General features: G+C 53.3%; 1 protein-coding gene across 1 annotated transcript; it reads right to left on the bottom strand.

Moving 5' to 3' along the window:
- Nucleotides 1–518: 518 nt before the first annotated feature.
- NECAP2 (NECAP endocytosis associated 2) lies at nt 519–14481 on the bottom strand. The gene is made up of 8 exons (XM_026519745.4): nt 14338–14481; nt 12042–12142; nt 9492–9596; nt 9324–9405; nt 8278–8386; nt 5642–5819; nt 2590–2674; nt 519–1774 (listed from the first exon to the last, which is right to left on the bottom strand). Exons 1-8 carry the CDS (start codon nt 14427–14429, stop codon nt 1726–1728), a joined length of 801 nt encoding a protein of 266 aa, XP_026375530.2. The 5' UTR covers nt 14430–14481; the 3' UTR covers nt 519–1725.
- Between the last annotated feature and the right edge of the window lie 210 nt (nt 14482–14691).

Below are 14691 nucleotides of genomic sequence, written 5' to 3'. Positions count from 1 at the left end.
ACTACTCCTGAGGCTCCCTTCATGAGAATTCCTTACCTTTACTCAAAGGGCAGAGGACCCTCCATTCTAATTTTCTGTCCCCGTCCGCCCCTCCCCCCCCCCGAGTTCATTAGCCAGAGCAGCTGTTTCCATAACTACCCAAAACTGCAGCTTTCTTACCGAACCCTCGAGCAGGGAAGTGCTGTGGCCTTTAGTTTTTGGCTCCTGCGTGCCTGTACATCCTTCCTATTTAGGGGCTTCCACGGTGAGGTCTTCGGGGGAGGCAGGGGCCCCCTCCCACGTGACAAGCTAAAATGTCCCCGAACGACAGGTGCTCTTCTAGGTGCACAGGGGAGAAGTTACTGGTTGCCTTGGGGCAACAAGAAGGAATTCTCTTATTTTTGGCTAATTTGACCCCCTGGCACCAGACTTTAAATCCAGACACACGATCAGTGGTGAGAGGTGGCTGAGTCTAGCTGTGGCACCCTGGGTGGCTTAGTGGCCATGCTGCCAAAAACATGTTCACCTTTGACATACACTGACAGAAGTAAAAATATTTATTTTTTTATCTTCGGAATCTGGTCCCACAAAAAGGCCAACACTTTTTCTTTTTTTTCAGTTCATTGTCTTGACCCTCCAAAAAATCCACCTTTCAATTAAGAGGTAAAGTATGTTGATAAAAGCAAATTTAGAGGTGTGCTCAAATAAAATTATTTCTCATAAACCAGTAATACAGGCAACCCTAAGCTTCCAGTTCGTGCAGAACTCCTTCTGTCACGTACAGTCTCTGAAGGAGAAAAGAAAGTAAGAGGTTGTCTGCAGACAAGGCACTTCAGAAACCACACCCAGGAGAAAACCCAGGGCCCTGGGAACCGTGCTGGGAGCCCTTGAACCCAGACAGCTGTCAGTGGACAGGACGGCCAAACCCCCCACCTCCATGAGAACTATGCCCAAACACTCTTCCAGCGCCTGCCTCAGCCCGGCATTGCCCACCTGGCCCAGAAGACCCGGCAGCCAGGCCATCTGGCCAAGAAGAACGCTGCTTCCTGAAGTTCAGAGCAGTTCCTGCAGCGGACAGGGTGGAATGCTTTCCGAGGTCCCTGCTGGGGCATCTTGCAGGAGGAGTCCCTTTTGCAAAGACGAGTTAGTGCAGATCAGCACGTTAGCAAAGCAAACATTAAAAAATTTTTAAAAGCTGGTTAATACTCTTGATTTCCCTCCTGATTATCTGCTCGAGCTGCAGCCTATAAACCTGCCAGAAATCAGGAAGGAATGGCCTCTCTGAAGGCACCTTGAATGAAGTCGCAACAGCCAACAGGTGTGCAGAAGGCCGTCCTTCTGGACAGTGATCACGGGACACCTGTGACCACTGAGAAGGCCCCAGCTGAGGCCAGGAAGCACGCTCAACCCCTTCTTTTGCTCTGGGGGCTTGTGTTTAATACGGGTCACTGTGATGGAAGCAGCAGTCTCAGTGTCTCTCATGTCAAGAGACAGACAGGGATGGGGATGCTGGAGCTTTCCTCCTCCCGTGTTGTGGGTGCACACTCGAATCCCAGCAAACAGTGTGACACTGCGCCAATTTACTGCCTGACATGCCAGTCTGTCAAGAAAGTCAGGTGAGGAGGAGAGGAGAGAGTCATGCTCCAGACAGAGGCTGGCCGGGAGTGCTTCGTCCTCCTTCCTTTGGCCCAGGTGAGGCGGCTCCTTTCCAGAAATTGTATGAGGAAAAAGAGGGATGCACTCAGCTCAGAACTGGACCCAGCCTGTGCCTGGTTGAGTCTGGCTGGAAGTCGACCTGTAAAAGGAAAAAAGGGAGGGGTGGGAGAGTTCAGATCTTTGAAAATACAAAGTTGATAAAATATGGCTTCTGTCTGGGCAGAAAGAGCTCCAAGAAGTCAGTCCCTGAATGTTCTAGAGCAGGGGTCAGCAAACTACAGCCCAGGAACCAAATCTAGTCCTCTGTTTCTGTAAATAAAGTGTTATTGGCACACAGCGATGCCCATTCATTTACATACCATCTCTGGCTGCTTTTGAGCTACAAAAGCAAAACTGAGTAGAGACCGTAAGGTCTGTGAAGTCTAAACAATCTGCTATCTCTATAGAAAACACGTGCTGAGTCCTGTCCTACAGCCTATCCCTAGAAACAACGGTGCAGTAAGTTTTTAGCATCTCTTCACCTCCACTCCAAGGAAAGGCTTGAAGTTTTATTGAGACAGAGAAGGCAAGAGACCATGAGGCTGGGCCAAGGCTAGAACCAAGGTTAACTCTCAGTCCAGTGTTCTGGGATAGCTGGGGCGGGGGTAGGGAATATGGAGTGGAAGAAGAGAGGGAGCTGCTACTGGGGACAAGCCAAAGGCGCTTGGAAGACCAGAAAGAGTTATAGTGTAGCCCCAGGTCACCTAGCCGTAGAGAGCAGCAAAAAGCCTTCACGGAGAGAAGTATGCCACCCAAAGCAGACATTCTGGGGCTCTGCCCTCTGGCTGGCCTGAAAACGTCCAAGTCCAAGCGGTTGCTCCACACGCCAGCAGAAAAGCATCTGGAACCACCCCAGGTTTCTAGGGACACAGCCCTGGCCCCAGTCCCACCACAAAAATGTGACCCTCTCCTCACCCTGTGGATTTTGTAAAGTCTCCCCAGATGTCGGCGGTGGCAGTCGTGGCAGGCTTGGCTTGCGGCCAGGACGTGGTGGCACCTCCTATTGATGTCCCCAAATCCAACGGGCAGGGAGAGAAGAAAAGGAGACACAGGAGTCAGGTCTTTCTTGTAGTTTCAGTGACCCTGAAATTTAGTCTCATGATTCCAAGTGGCCGAGAAAGAGACACAGAGACCTGCTCTGGGACAAAAAGAAAAACAAACGAGCAGCCCCATTTCCATCTGCTCATGAGCCCTTGAGGGCTCCTGGAGAAAAGTGGAAAGCCACAGACATACAAGGTGGAGGGCAGGGCGCCAGTGAGGACGAGTCACCCATCATCCACCACTCGTACCTGAAGCTGACCTTGTGTTCAACTGCTTCTATTGGCAACCTGTTTAAAATGTCCTATCTCCCGCCCTGGCTTCTTGAATGGAGAATGCCCCCCCAACGATGCAAGGTCATCTTCACATAAAGCCCTCAGTCCAGGGGCTGGATCAACTGAATGAAAGTTACGCTCCAGACATGTGCCAAATGCTGGGACCCAGAGTGGTTAGGCTTTGGGACGAGCGTTCCAGAAGAAGCAACACAGAAGCCGCTGTGTGTCTCTCTTCATCAAGGTGGGGGTACCATGGGGCTGCCAAGCCTGCTTCCGTGCTTTTCCGGCACCTCCCCCGTGCGCCGCTGTCCCTGCTAAAGGCCCTGTGCCTTCCCCCCTGCGCCCTCCCACCAATTTGCTATTTCTAATCTGCTCGGGCCAGGAGACCAGATAACACCAGCGCCCTCAAGGACTGAGTTTTGAAGCTCCAAGTGCTTACTGTGCATTGTCTCATTCAGACCCATCACAGGCCCTGGGGGAAGACAGGCCAGGACCCACTGTGCGACCTGAGGCGCAACCTTCTCTCTCACTGATAACAGCCACTACTTCACAGAAGCGGTCTGTGCTGCAGGAGTGAACACGGTGGCACGTTTGGACAACGCCCAGCCGTGGTAGTGGTAATGACATAGTGTCATGAGATCTAACAAACACTAGCACTTGGCGTTTTAGGTATCGTTCCTAAGTGCTACACGCGGAGTAGCTCATTTGATCCTCACCAGAAACCCACACCATAGGTATCACGACTGCCCCCATACTACAGATGAGAAAACCGAGGCACAGAGAAGCAGGCAATCTTCCGACTATCATACAACTGATAAGCTAGAATGTGAACTCAGCCAGTCTGGTTTTAGAGGATATACTAAGTGCTCAATAAATGGTAGCTCTTCCTGGCTCATTATCTGACACCATTCTGTCTGTAGACACGCTAATTGCCTGACTTGTGCCTTAGAACATAAGCCCTTGGGGAGCCTGGGTGGCTCGGTCAGTTAAGAGACTGCCTTCGGCTCAGGTCATGATCCTGGGGTCCTGGGATCGAGCCCCGCACTGGGTTCCTGGCTCGGTGGGGAGTCTGCTTTTCCCTCTCCTGCACCCTTGCTGTGTTTTGTCTCTAATAAATAAAAATCTTTAAAAAAGAACATAGAGGGGCACCTGGGTCACTCAGACGGTTAAGTGTCTTCACTCCTGACTTTGGCTCAGGTCATGATCTCAGGGTCATGAGATCAAGCCCTGCATCGGGCTCTGTGCTCCAGGTACAGTCTCCTTGAGATTCTCCCTCTGCCCCTCCCCCCCATCACTCTTGCTTTCTCAAAATAAATAAATAAAATCTTAAGAAAACCAACCAACCAACCAACCAACCAACCAACCAACCATAAGCCCTTGAGAACGGGAACGTGGCGCTGTACTAGGAGCATTCCCAGGGCCTAGAACACCGCCTGGCACACAGCAGATGCTCCATGTTAGCTGTTAAAGACACAGCAGCAACCGAGGGAAGGCCTGAGACAGTGGTTCTCAGACCTCAGTGAGCATACAAATAACACAGATTCTGTCCACGTTCCTGGTGATGCCAAGGCAGCTGGTCCTGTTACTCTGAGAAACAATGCTGGAAGGATGGTTCCTGGTACCGGGGCGGAGGCTGGCTGACCGCTACTCCTGCCCACGCCTGGCCTGGGAATTCCCCACGAGGCTAAGGTTGGAAGCCTGACTGCCACATGGGGAAGCCTATGGCCACACCCTTAAAATGGAAAGAAAGCAGGCTTCCTGCCTAGATCCTGACCCCCAGAACCTGGTGAGATCTGTGTGGAGAAATCACCCAGCCTGGGGAAGGCCTGGAACATCAGCCAGGCTGGCCAGGTAGGGTGCGGAGGCCAAGGAAATAGGCTAGCTCCCCAGCACTATCGATGGCTGGTACTGGGCACTGACTTCTGGAATCCCAGGGTCACCAAAAGCATTCCTTACACCTTAGAACAAGCACCAGAGTAGCGTGCTGGGGGAGTTGCCCCTCAGCTTCCCAGCACCCCGAGGGCCTTACCAAGGAGCTTGCTCTAAACTAAATCCCCAACATTATTTCCCACCACTCACCTTGGCATACTTATGCTACACCCACTTCCCTACACACACCAGGTGTTTAAAAATCTGAGCCTTATTCATACGCTTCTGTCTGGAATGCCAAGCGTCCCCTTCCCCTGGTCTCCTTCCTTCAAGGCCCACCTCAACATGGAGCCTCCCCACATCAGCCTGGCTGGTAGTATATGGACCCATACATTTGGTCTTTGTGCCCAGGACTCCTGTCTCCTACTAGGTATGAGCAGACCGTGTCTCTATCACCCACCCACTCGACAAACACGGGGCAGCTTCTAAGAACCAGGAACCCACATCCTGATGATTTCACCGCAAATCAGTGTCACAACCAACAAGCCTCAGCCCCCGCCCGTCAGGGGTAGACAGAGGCACTGAGGGGGTACACGGCAGGTATCAGGGGACAGAGGAACCCCTTACCCAGCCTGGGCAGGATCAGCTTTGTGGTGTCACGGACAGGTACCAAATGATGGACGGTGCGAGTGAAGGAGGGAACTCCACGCGGCCCCCGCTGCCGGGGGAAGAGGACCCCGCAGGTGCAGCTTTCACAGCAAGTACAGTTACTCCCAAGCACTGACCTGAACTGGGAGCACCTGCTGTCTGGACGAGGGACCCCCCCACAGCCAACTGCTCCCCGGGGGGAGGGACCAGGGTGGAGGTTTTCCCCCCCGGGGGTGGGGGAAGCAGGCTCAGTCCTCCTGTGCTGGCGGGCCGTGCTCGGGGAGTCCCGGCTGCTCCTTCCTTCTTCTTCATGTTCTGAAGAGAGGAGAGGAATGCAAACCAGTCAGTTCTGCTGGGGTCCCCCTGCTTATCAGAAAACCCCACAAACAGGGCCAAGGTGTCCCCCAAGTCCCAAACGTCTGTATAACCAAGAGATGGTCAAGAGCCATCCAGCACTCTCACTGTTGTGAGCTGTGTTCAACGCATCACAATTCCAGAGCTATCTCAAATACACCTAATTTGAAAACTCAGCACTGGCTTCATTAATCATCAGGAAAATACCAATTAAAACTACAAATCAAAACAAGCGCTATATCATTACACGCCCAGCAGAACGGCTAAAATACAGACTACCCAGTACTGACAAGGATGTGGGGCAACCGGAACGCTCACTCACACACTGCCGGGGGCAGTGTAAACTGGGATCGCTCCTTGGAAAACTGTCTGGAAGAATCTATAAAGCCGAACATGTGAACTGATGACCCTGCAATTTCCCTCCTGGAAACAGACCCCCCAGAAACATGCACACAGGCACCAAAAGACATGCACGTGGACGTCGCAGTCACACCATTTGTAACAGCTCCAAACTGGCAACTACCCCAGTGTCCACCGTCGGTTAAAGGGTAACACTGGGAAGTTCCTGGGGGGCTCAGTTGGTTAAGCATCCGACTCTTGGTTTCGGCTCAGGTCGTGGGATTGAGCCCGGGTGGGGCTCTGCGCTTAGCAGGGAGTCCGCTTGAGGATTCTCTCTCCCTCTCCTTTTGCCCCTCCCCACCTCAAATAAATAAATAAATCTTAAAAAAAAAAAAAAAACCCACAAACAGTAACACTGTGACACATTCTTACAATGAAATACGCCACTGCAGTGACAATGGACAAACGACGAGCAACAAAACAGAGGCAGATTTTGTTTGAAAACAAAAATCTAGGGCATTCAACATCAGGACCGTGGTGACTCTGTCCTGTGGACGGGAACAGGAGAGGGGCTTCCAGAGGGCTGATAATCTCTGCTTCTTGATCTGGGGGCTAGTTTTCATGGGTACATTTGGTTTTCAAAAATTCACTGAGTTCTGCATTGATAATGTGTGTACTTTTCTGTACACACAGCATACTTCCATAAAACATTTAAAAAAGGGGTGCCTAGGTGGGTCAGCCGATTAAGCATCTAACTTTGGCTCCAGTCATGATCTCAGTGTCCTGGGATCGAGCCCTGCATTGGGCTCCCTGCTCAGTGGGGAGTCTGCTTCTCCCTTTCTCTCTCCCTCTGCCCCTGCCCCTGCTCTCTCAAGTAAATAAATAAAATCTTAAAAAAACCAAAAAACCCAAAATTTAAAAAAACCCAAAAACAAAAACCTGAGCCCCCAAGTGAGCCAGAAACCAGTGCGAGTTACAAGGATGAAGACACGGTTCCCCCCTTGTAAGGAGCAGCAGCTTAATCCAATGCTAAAACCACAGCCCTGAAGCCAGAAGCCTCAAAGCCCTCAGTGAGAGTCCGGCTGTGCTGCTTATTTCCAGCTCCATGACCTGGGCAAGTCCCTTAAATTCTCTAAGCCTCAATTTTCTCACCTGTAAAATGGGAGAATGTTTAATTCATATAAGTGCCTAAAAAAACACTACCTGGCACACAGCTGATGCTCATTAAATGTTAGTTTCCTCCCAGCAAGAGAGGAATCACATCCCAACCAGTCCACTGGACATGACCTGTATTTTCTCTTAAGGGCCAGCTGGCCAACGTCAAGGGTCCCAAATCATCACCAGCATGAAGCAGAAAAGAGGAGAAAGAGATAGTAAATAAAGAGTAAGTAAAGAGGAAGAGCATTATCTTAGGGTTACAAAGTTTCTTCAAAAAAACATTTCCATCTGGTCCTTGGTTCCCCCAGTCACTCCAACCCCACTCCCTGTAGCCAGGTTCAGGACCAAGTCCTGGCCACCCGGCCCAGCCCTACCTTTTCCCATTCTCCACAGGAGCCAACAAGGGGAAACCCAGATGCAGGGCAGCTCAGGATGAAGACACGGGGTGTCAGGACACCACCACCACCAGCAGAAGCTGCCCGTGACTCCCAGCACCCACCTCAATGCTTTCCTGTCCAGAGCTCTCCCGAATCTTCCTTACTTGAGGTTCAAGGCCAGGATGCAGCTGACCCCCATTCAAACAGCTTGGTCAGAAACGCCAGCTCTGGCAGCAAGTGACTGACGCTCCCTCGCAACTCAGAGCTTTAGCACATGCTATTCCCTCTGCTTGAACCAGCTTTTGCTCCCCCTCCTTTCCCTTCCTTACATCCCCTCCCCTGCCAGGTTGTGGTCACATCTTGTCTGGTCCAGCTCAGACCACGAGAGCAGAGTTCGCTCATTCACCCCCAGCACAGGAGCTGGCACCGGGCAGCTGCTCTACACACAGCTACTCAACGGACGGACCGGAAGTTGGGAAAAGAGGGCGGGGCTGGGGGCCGGGCGAGGGTGCGGGCCAACAAAGCCAAGGGAGGGTGGGACTCACCGCGATGTTGAGCTTGATGGTCTGGCCGTCTTTGAAGCCTAGGTCCAACTTGGGGCCCTGGTCTGGGTTCTGGGCCTGTTTTGCAAATTCACACTGCTGTTTCACCCACCTGGGGAGACAGGAAGACAAAGGCGAGGAAGAGACCAGCTGCCCTGCGTTCACTCCTTCACTCCACCTCCACGACCAACGGTCCAGGAGGAGGTTCTACGCAGCAGAAAAAGACATGCAGGCTTGGCAGTTGGGCCTGAATTCAAATCCTGACTCTGACACGTAAACAGTTGTGGGCATATCAGTGTCCTCGTCAACAAGATGGGATGACGATTCTGTACGTGTTAAAGACAGCTATGACAATTCAGTGAGCTCATGGATGTAGAAGACGGTCCTGACACTGGTCTTCAGGAAATCTGAGAACCTGGCCCTCTCCTCCCTAGCCCTTGGCATGAGGACTAGGACAACGTACCCACAACCCCCCCCCCCCCCCGGCCCCAAAGACTCATAAGGTAGATGGTGAGACAAGACAGATGCCCAGGAAGCAGAGAGCAACACAAAGAGCGCCCCGCCTCCACACGATACCCATCCGGCAGCCACCTGGGCAGGACAGCAGGCCAGGGAAGAGCCAGAGGTGCGCACGTGAGTGGCTGCACACGCTCCAACCCGCCAGCGGCCAGAGACGGAGGCCTGCAGGGGGCAGGGGAGCTGTCTTTCCTGCCCTGTCTTTTAGCTTTAGAAGGACTCGCAGACCACAGCACCACTGACTGTACCACGGAGGAGCAGGCTCAGGACTCTGAGCGCCTCTGGTGCCCGGGAAGGGAAGAGGTATGGCACCTCAGAGGCTGGGCCAGCTGACCGGTGAGAGATGGGGCTGGGGGAAGAGGAGAGGACTGGAAAGTAGAGAAGGCAGCCTGCCCCACAGGAGCAGTGAGTTTCCCGGAGGCTCTGCCAGCAGACGAATCCCACACCACCACCTGGGTATCCTAAGCTGGGAAACCATGCTGCCAGGGAAAGCAGGGAGGCGGCACGAGCACGCGTGTTCCGGAACCACTTACTTGAAATGGTCCTGCAATGCAACATTGAAGTCAAAGGCATCGCCTCGGTCCCCGAAGCCAATTCCAATAAACGCCCGGCGCCCTGGGGAACAACACATGATTAATCCCGCTTGCCAGAGGCAGAGGACACCCTTCTCACGAGGAGGAACCCCCGAGACCCGCACGCACCATTTCCATCCTCGATGCGGATAACGAAGTACCTGCTGGAATCCGTCACGCTCTCCACGGCTGTGCCAGGAAACTGATCCACCGGGGCCTGAGCAAAGAGCTCCCCTGGAAGCACAAGTTAGGGTGAACCTCGAGCCCCTTTCCAGCCTGACACTTCTATCAAACCACTGGGGCCTTCTTCCTCAAAGGCAGCGAGGCAAACCTTACTCGGGGGTTCAAAGCAAATCCATTCTGACAGAAGAGAAGACACAGACCTATAACCAAGGAAAGGCTGAAGTCAGGGGCGGCCTGCAGGTCACATTCAGCCCCCCGTTAATCTTCTTCATTTAACTGCCGAACTTTTCAAAATCAAATTACATGTAAAATAATCCAGATTTCTGGTCTTCTCTGACAATCCACAGCTCTAGCAATGCTGGAACTCCATCCCCACGGGACGGCTGGGCTAGAGCCGACCTGCCTGCACCCGAGGGCCCGGGAGCAGGCAGGCCCCGGTCCAGGTCCAGCACCACCTCCGAAAAGGCCTGGGACCTGAGGCAGGACTGCGGAGGAGCCGCAGAACCCAGTGAAAGAAGGTTTGAGCACCTACAGAAGAATCTGAAGCAGGTGAGCCAGGGCAGGAGGACTAGAGGTTTTAAAAGGAGCCTCAATGGAATGCATCCCTCATCACTCCGGCTCTCTAGGCCCCAGTGTAGTGCACACCTTTGGGGGCGTTCTGGACTCGCATCACTTTTTTTTTTTTTTTAAAGATTTTATTTATTTATTTGACAGAGAGAGACAACCAGTGAGAGAGGGAACACAAGCAGGGGGAGTGGGAGGAAGAAGCAGGCTCCTAGCGGAGAAGCCTGATGTGGGGCTCGATCCCAGAACGCTGGGATCACGCCCTGAGCCGAAGGTAGACACTTAACGACTGCGCCACCCAGGACTTGCATCACTTCTGCAGGTGCTGACCTCCATTCGCACTTCCGGTACTCGACCAAGGCTTCTCTACTCAATGCTGAGGTTCACAGGTGACTGTGCAATCAAGGCCAAACTGAATCCCAATCGGTGGGTGGCCCTCAAGTCTGTAGCTTCTTGATAATTTCTTTGCCCCCTAGTTTGGTCCCTGGGGATCGGGGACTCACGTGGATGCCTTCGGCCCAGAGCAGTGATTCTCAACCAGGGTTGGTTTTGCTCCCCCTCCCCCCCAGGGACATGTGTCAATGTGCGGAGACATTTTTATTTTTCACAACTTGGGGGGTGCTACTGGCATCTGGTAAAGAGGCCAGCCATGTCCCTGCACAGCTGAAATTTGACCTGACAGCCCACAACACTCCCCTAGCCCAAATGCCACTAGCCTTGGCAGAGAAGGAGTGTGGAGGGAGAGACAAACAGGACCCAGCAGGCCTGACCCCGAGCGAAGAGCATCTTGGGGTGGCTCCTGAGGGGAGGCTCAGCTCTGGGCAGTCGCTGTTCCCCTAGGCGGTCACCTTGAAGTCCATTCCTAAGGCTCCCAGAAAACAGGTACTGCCACCCCTTGTGAGATCACCTGGGACACCCCGGCCAACCTCACAGCCCGAGCTCTCTGGCCTAGTCACAGCAGCTGTCTTTTCAAACTCCTCTGCAGCCAGTGCCCAGCCAGCCCCACGCTCCAGAACAAATCGATGCTTTGGGTCCCCGCGCAGTCCACAAAGCAGCTGGATGAATGTGCGCTCACTTCGTATTTCCGACCACCTTGTGGAGTATGAGCTAATGGGATCCCCACCTCAACAAGGAGGCCGAGGCACTGGAGGTCACGTGGCTCGCCCAAGGTCTCACAGCTCAGACACAAGGATGCCGGTTTCGCCTCTGAGGCTTTACACTCGGTCCCACCCCACCCAGGAAAATCTCTACGCCTTAGAAAAATAAATGACCGGATGCTGCAGCACCCGACCAAGCAGGCCCCAGGCCCCATGCCTGCTCTGGGGCTGGGGCTCTTTCAGGTCGAGTGCCCTCCACAGCTCACCCGGAGGCCCTGGTGGCACATGACCTCCAGGCGGATTTCCCCTAAGGTGACATCTGCCAGCTGACCCCAACGCAGCCCGGCGTGGCTTGTTCTTTCAGCAAAGAAAGAGCTGAGTCGGACAGTTTCCAGCTCTTTCAGTTAATGGGCGTGGTCAGTCTGGGGCGTTAGCATTTAGTTGATAAACAGAATTCCTGAGTAAGAAGCAGAGCTCAACCGCAGAGGGTTGTGCATCCCCCCCCCATCCCAGCTGGTCTTCAAGGCAAACTCTGGGGCTTCCTACCTGAGACGAACCTGTAGGTCTCCTCTTCCTGGATTCCAAAATTAGGATATTCTTAAAGAGGCCCCCCACCAAAGACAGGTGCATGACAGGAAATAGTCCTTTTTACACCTGGAGAGGGCGCTTTCTACACTTAAAGGTCGGGGGAATGGAGGCGGCTTAGAGGTACGGCTGGGCCGTTGATTTCGAGGATCGGTTCCCATGACCCGAGTGGACCGGCCAGGGCTGCCTCTCCCCTCACAAAGTAGGACGTACGGCATCTTAGCCCCACGAGGGCCTCCCTTGCCTTTACCTGAGGTCCTGTCCTCCAGCTTAATGTAGGCCACCTGTCCTTTTGCAGTGATCCGCAGCCGGCCACTCCATGAAGGCTGGTCCAGCTGCCACTCCGCGGCCCTAAGGGGACAAAAACCATTGAGCCTCGGCTAGAGGCCGCTGCTCTGTCACTCAAGTGCTGGGGACGGCAATGGGAAGGACCATGTGGGGGGCTTGCTCAGGACCAGAGGTTGGCGAACTTTCTCTGAAAAGGGCCATCCCATCTCAGTCACAACTTCCCGCTCTGCTGCTGTAGGGCGAAAGCAAACAGTACGTGAGTGTGTTGGTGCTTTATGTATTTTAACTGAATGTTTTCTGCTGAGTGACTGTATTTCAGCGCAACTTTCTGGACACTAAAAACCTGAATTTCATATAATTTGTGCATTAAGAAATATTTTTTTTAATGTTCCCCAGCTATTTATAAATGTAAAAACCATCCTTAGCTTATGAGACATACAAAAACACAATCGGTCCCCCCCCAAAAAACACCAAAAACACAATCGGTCGCAGTTTGCTGACCCCAGTTCTAGACTACAGAGACTTTTTCTCAGAAGTAGGACTTCCAGTTTTCTTTCTGTAAAGGAAGCAGCTCCCAGGCCTGCTGTTTAAGACACTGCCAGGCTGCAGTGGCCAGAGTGACCATTTGGGACCAGGGGGACGATCTTCGAGGAAAAGCAGAGAGAGAGCAACCGTTAGCAGAAAGAAAGAAGAGGAGCAACTATACATGTGAGACAAGTGAACAGGTGTCCAAGAAACAACCTCGAAGGTGTCCCAGGCCGAAAGAACCCCAGGAAACCACGGACCTATCACAATAGCTTCTTTGGGGACTTTTAAAGCAGTACCTTCACATTTTACTTCTAAGAAGCAATTCAGTAAAACCCCCCAAACAGCAAGAACCTTGGGTGTTTTCAAAGGCTTTTCTTGGAATTTCCTAAACAACACCATTAACTATGGACCCAGGTTGTTTTAAAGGCCACACGAATGCAGACTCTCGAGTCACAAGTCAGCAGACTCAGTTTCAGTTCCTCCTACTGGAGCAACACAGGCCTTAGATCTAAGCTAAGAGGAGCTCTGAGGGTCAAGGGCAGGGGCTGCCAGTTTCCTCTGTGCCAAACCAGCCAGCCCTGACACTTGGGAACCTTATCTGGGGGGGGGGGGTTCCAGGAGGGACCAAACCCATCCTACTAAAGGGGATCAGAGTAGATTGACCATCCCGGGTTTGGTGTCCAATCTCCAGTTTGACGACAGAAAGCAAATGTGTTTCTGTAATTGCTTCTCTCGTTGCTTTCATACTACTTTTAAGTTACACCATGGATGTAACAGGTGTTCAAAAAAATTATCTGTTGTCTAGAAAATCAGCTACGAGTCCGTGTTAACACAACTGGAAAGTAACAAGAGGCCAGAAATGTGGACACCCCACCATTCTTGCGCTGCAGGCCAATCCTGTATTTCCAAATCACTGAGACAAACAGTGCCTTCCAAAGCGACCCCACCCCCGAGACGGGCGCACAATATAGCCACAGACCAGGCTGTCTGTAACAAGCACATCTTTTTTTTTCCTTTCCTTCTTTTAATAGGTAATGCATAGGCTTGGTAACAAAATGCAAACATTACAGAAAAGCATATCAGGAAAGGAAGTCTCCTTCCAACCCCCACTGTCCTCCCGTAACGCCCTTTCCTGCGTTCCCTTCCAGACCTTACAGGCATCTGTTTATCCCTCTCAGGTGAACATTTCACCAGAGAAGCGCGGATGGACTCCTTCCAACCGCCACAAGCTGCGTTAAGGCCTGAGGTTCGTGCGAAGGGAGCTGGGCACGGAGGGGTCCCTGGGCTCTGGCCATCCGCTTACAGCTCCCTCGAACGGGTCCTTTTGGCCGGTTCTGAGCTGTTTTCCTTCCCCTGGGGATTTCCGCCGGTGACAGGACCCCTCCCCCTTCAGGCTTTTCAAGGTTCCCTTCAAGGCCACCAGTCAGGGCTGAAAGAAAAGGGCTTGTGACACCACCCCCCGCACCCAACCACGCTTAGGTTACCCGCTAGACACGGCTAGACACGGCTCCAACGCCTTCCTGGCGCTGGGAGCCCCGTGCGTCGGACTGAGACAGTCCCAAGTCTGGGTCTCCCTCCCTGCTCTGGCCTCGAACTGGGAGAAAACACAGCATTACCTCCCGCCGCTCCCCTAAACCGGCCGCGGCCGTCCTGGGCTCCCACGGTGGGCGTGTCGGGCGGCGGGGAAGGGGTTAAATCGGGGTTAGCCTGGCCCGGCGGCAAGCGATCACCTGTAACCACGGTTGGTGGCTCGCGGCGGGATGCGGTAGACGTGGACCTCCGGCTTGACACAGAGCACCGACTCGTACTCAACCTCCTCCATCTCGACACCCGGAGCCCGCCGGACTTCCGGCTCCTTCCCCACGGCAGGGCCGGAAGCGGCGCGACTCTATGACCCGGGTCAGGCTAGAGCGGCGGCTCGCGGGCCTCAGCACGTTTGTCTCCCGCCCGCCCTCTGCTGGCGGCTCTGGCTCAAGACGCGCGGTGGACGGATCCTGGAGGCATGTGACGAGGGACAAGAGATTTGGGGGCTTCCCGCTCCCGCAAGGCCTCATGCGCAGGAGAGAAAACTTCAGTGCAGACGC

The sequence above is a fragment of the Ursus arctos genome, unplaced genomic scaffold (genome assembly GCF_023065955.2).
Source record: "Ursus arctos isolate Adak ecotype North America unplaced genomic scaffold, UrsArc2.0 scaffold_32, whole genome shotgun sequence".
Lineage (NCBI taxonomy): Eukaryota > Metazoa > Chordata > Mammalia > Carnivora > Ursidae > Ursus > Ursus arctos.
This window is presented reverse-complemented; position numbering and strand designations above follow the sequence as displayed.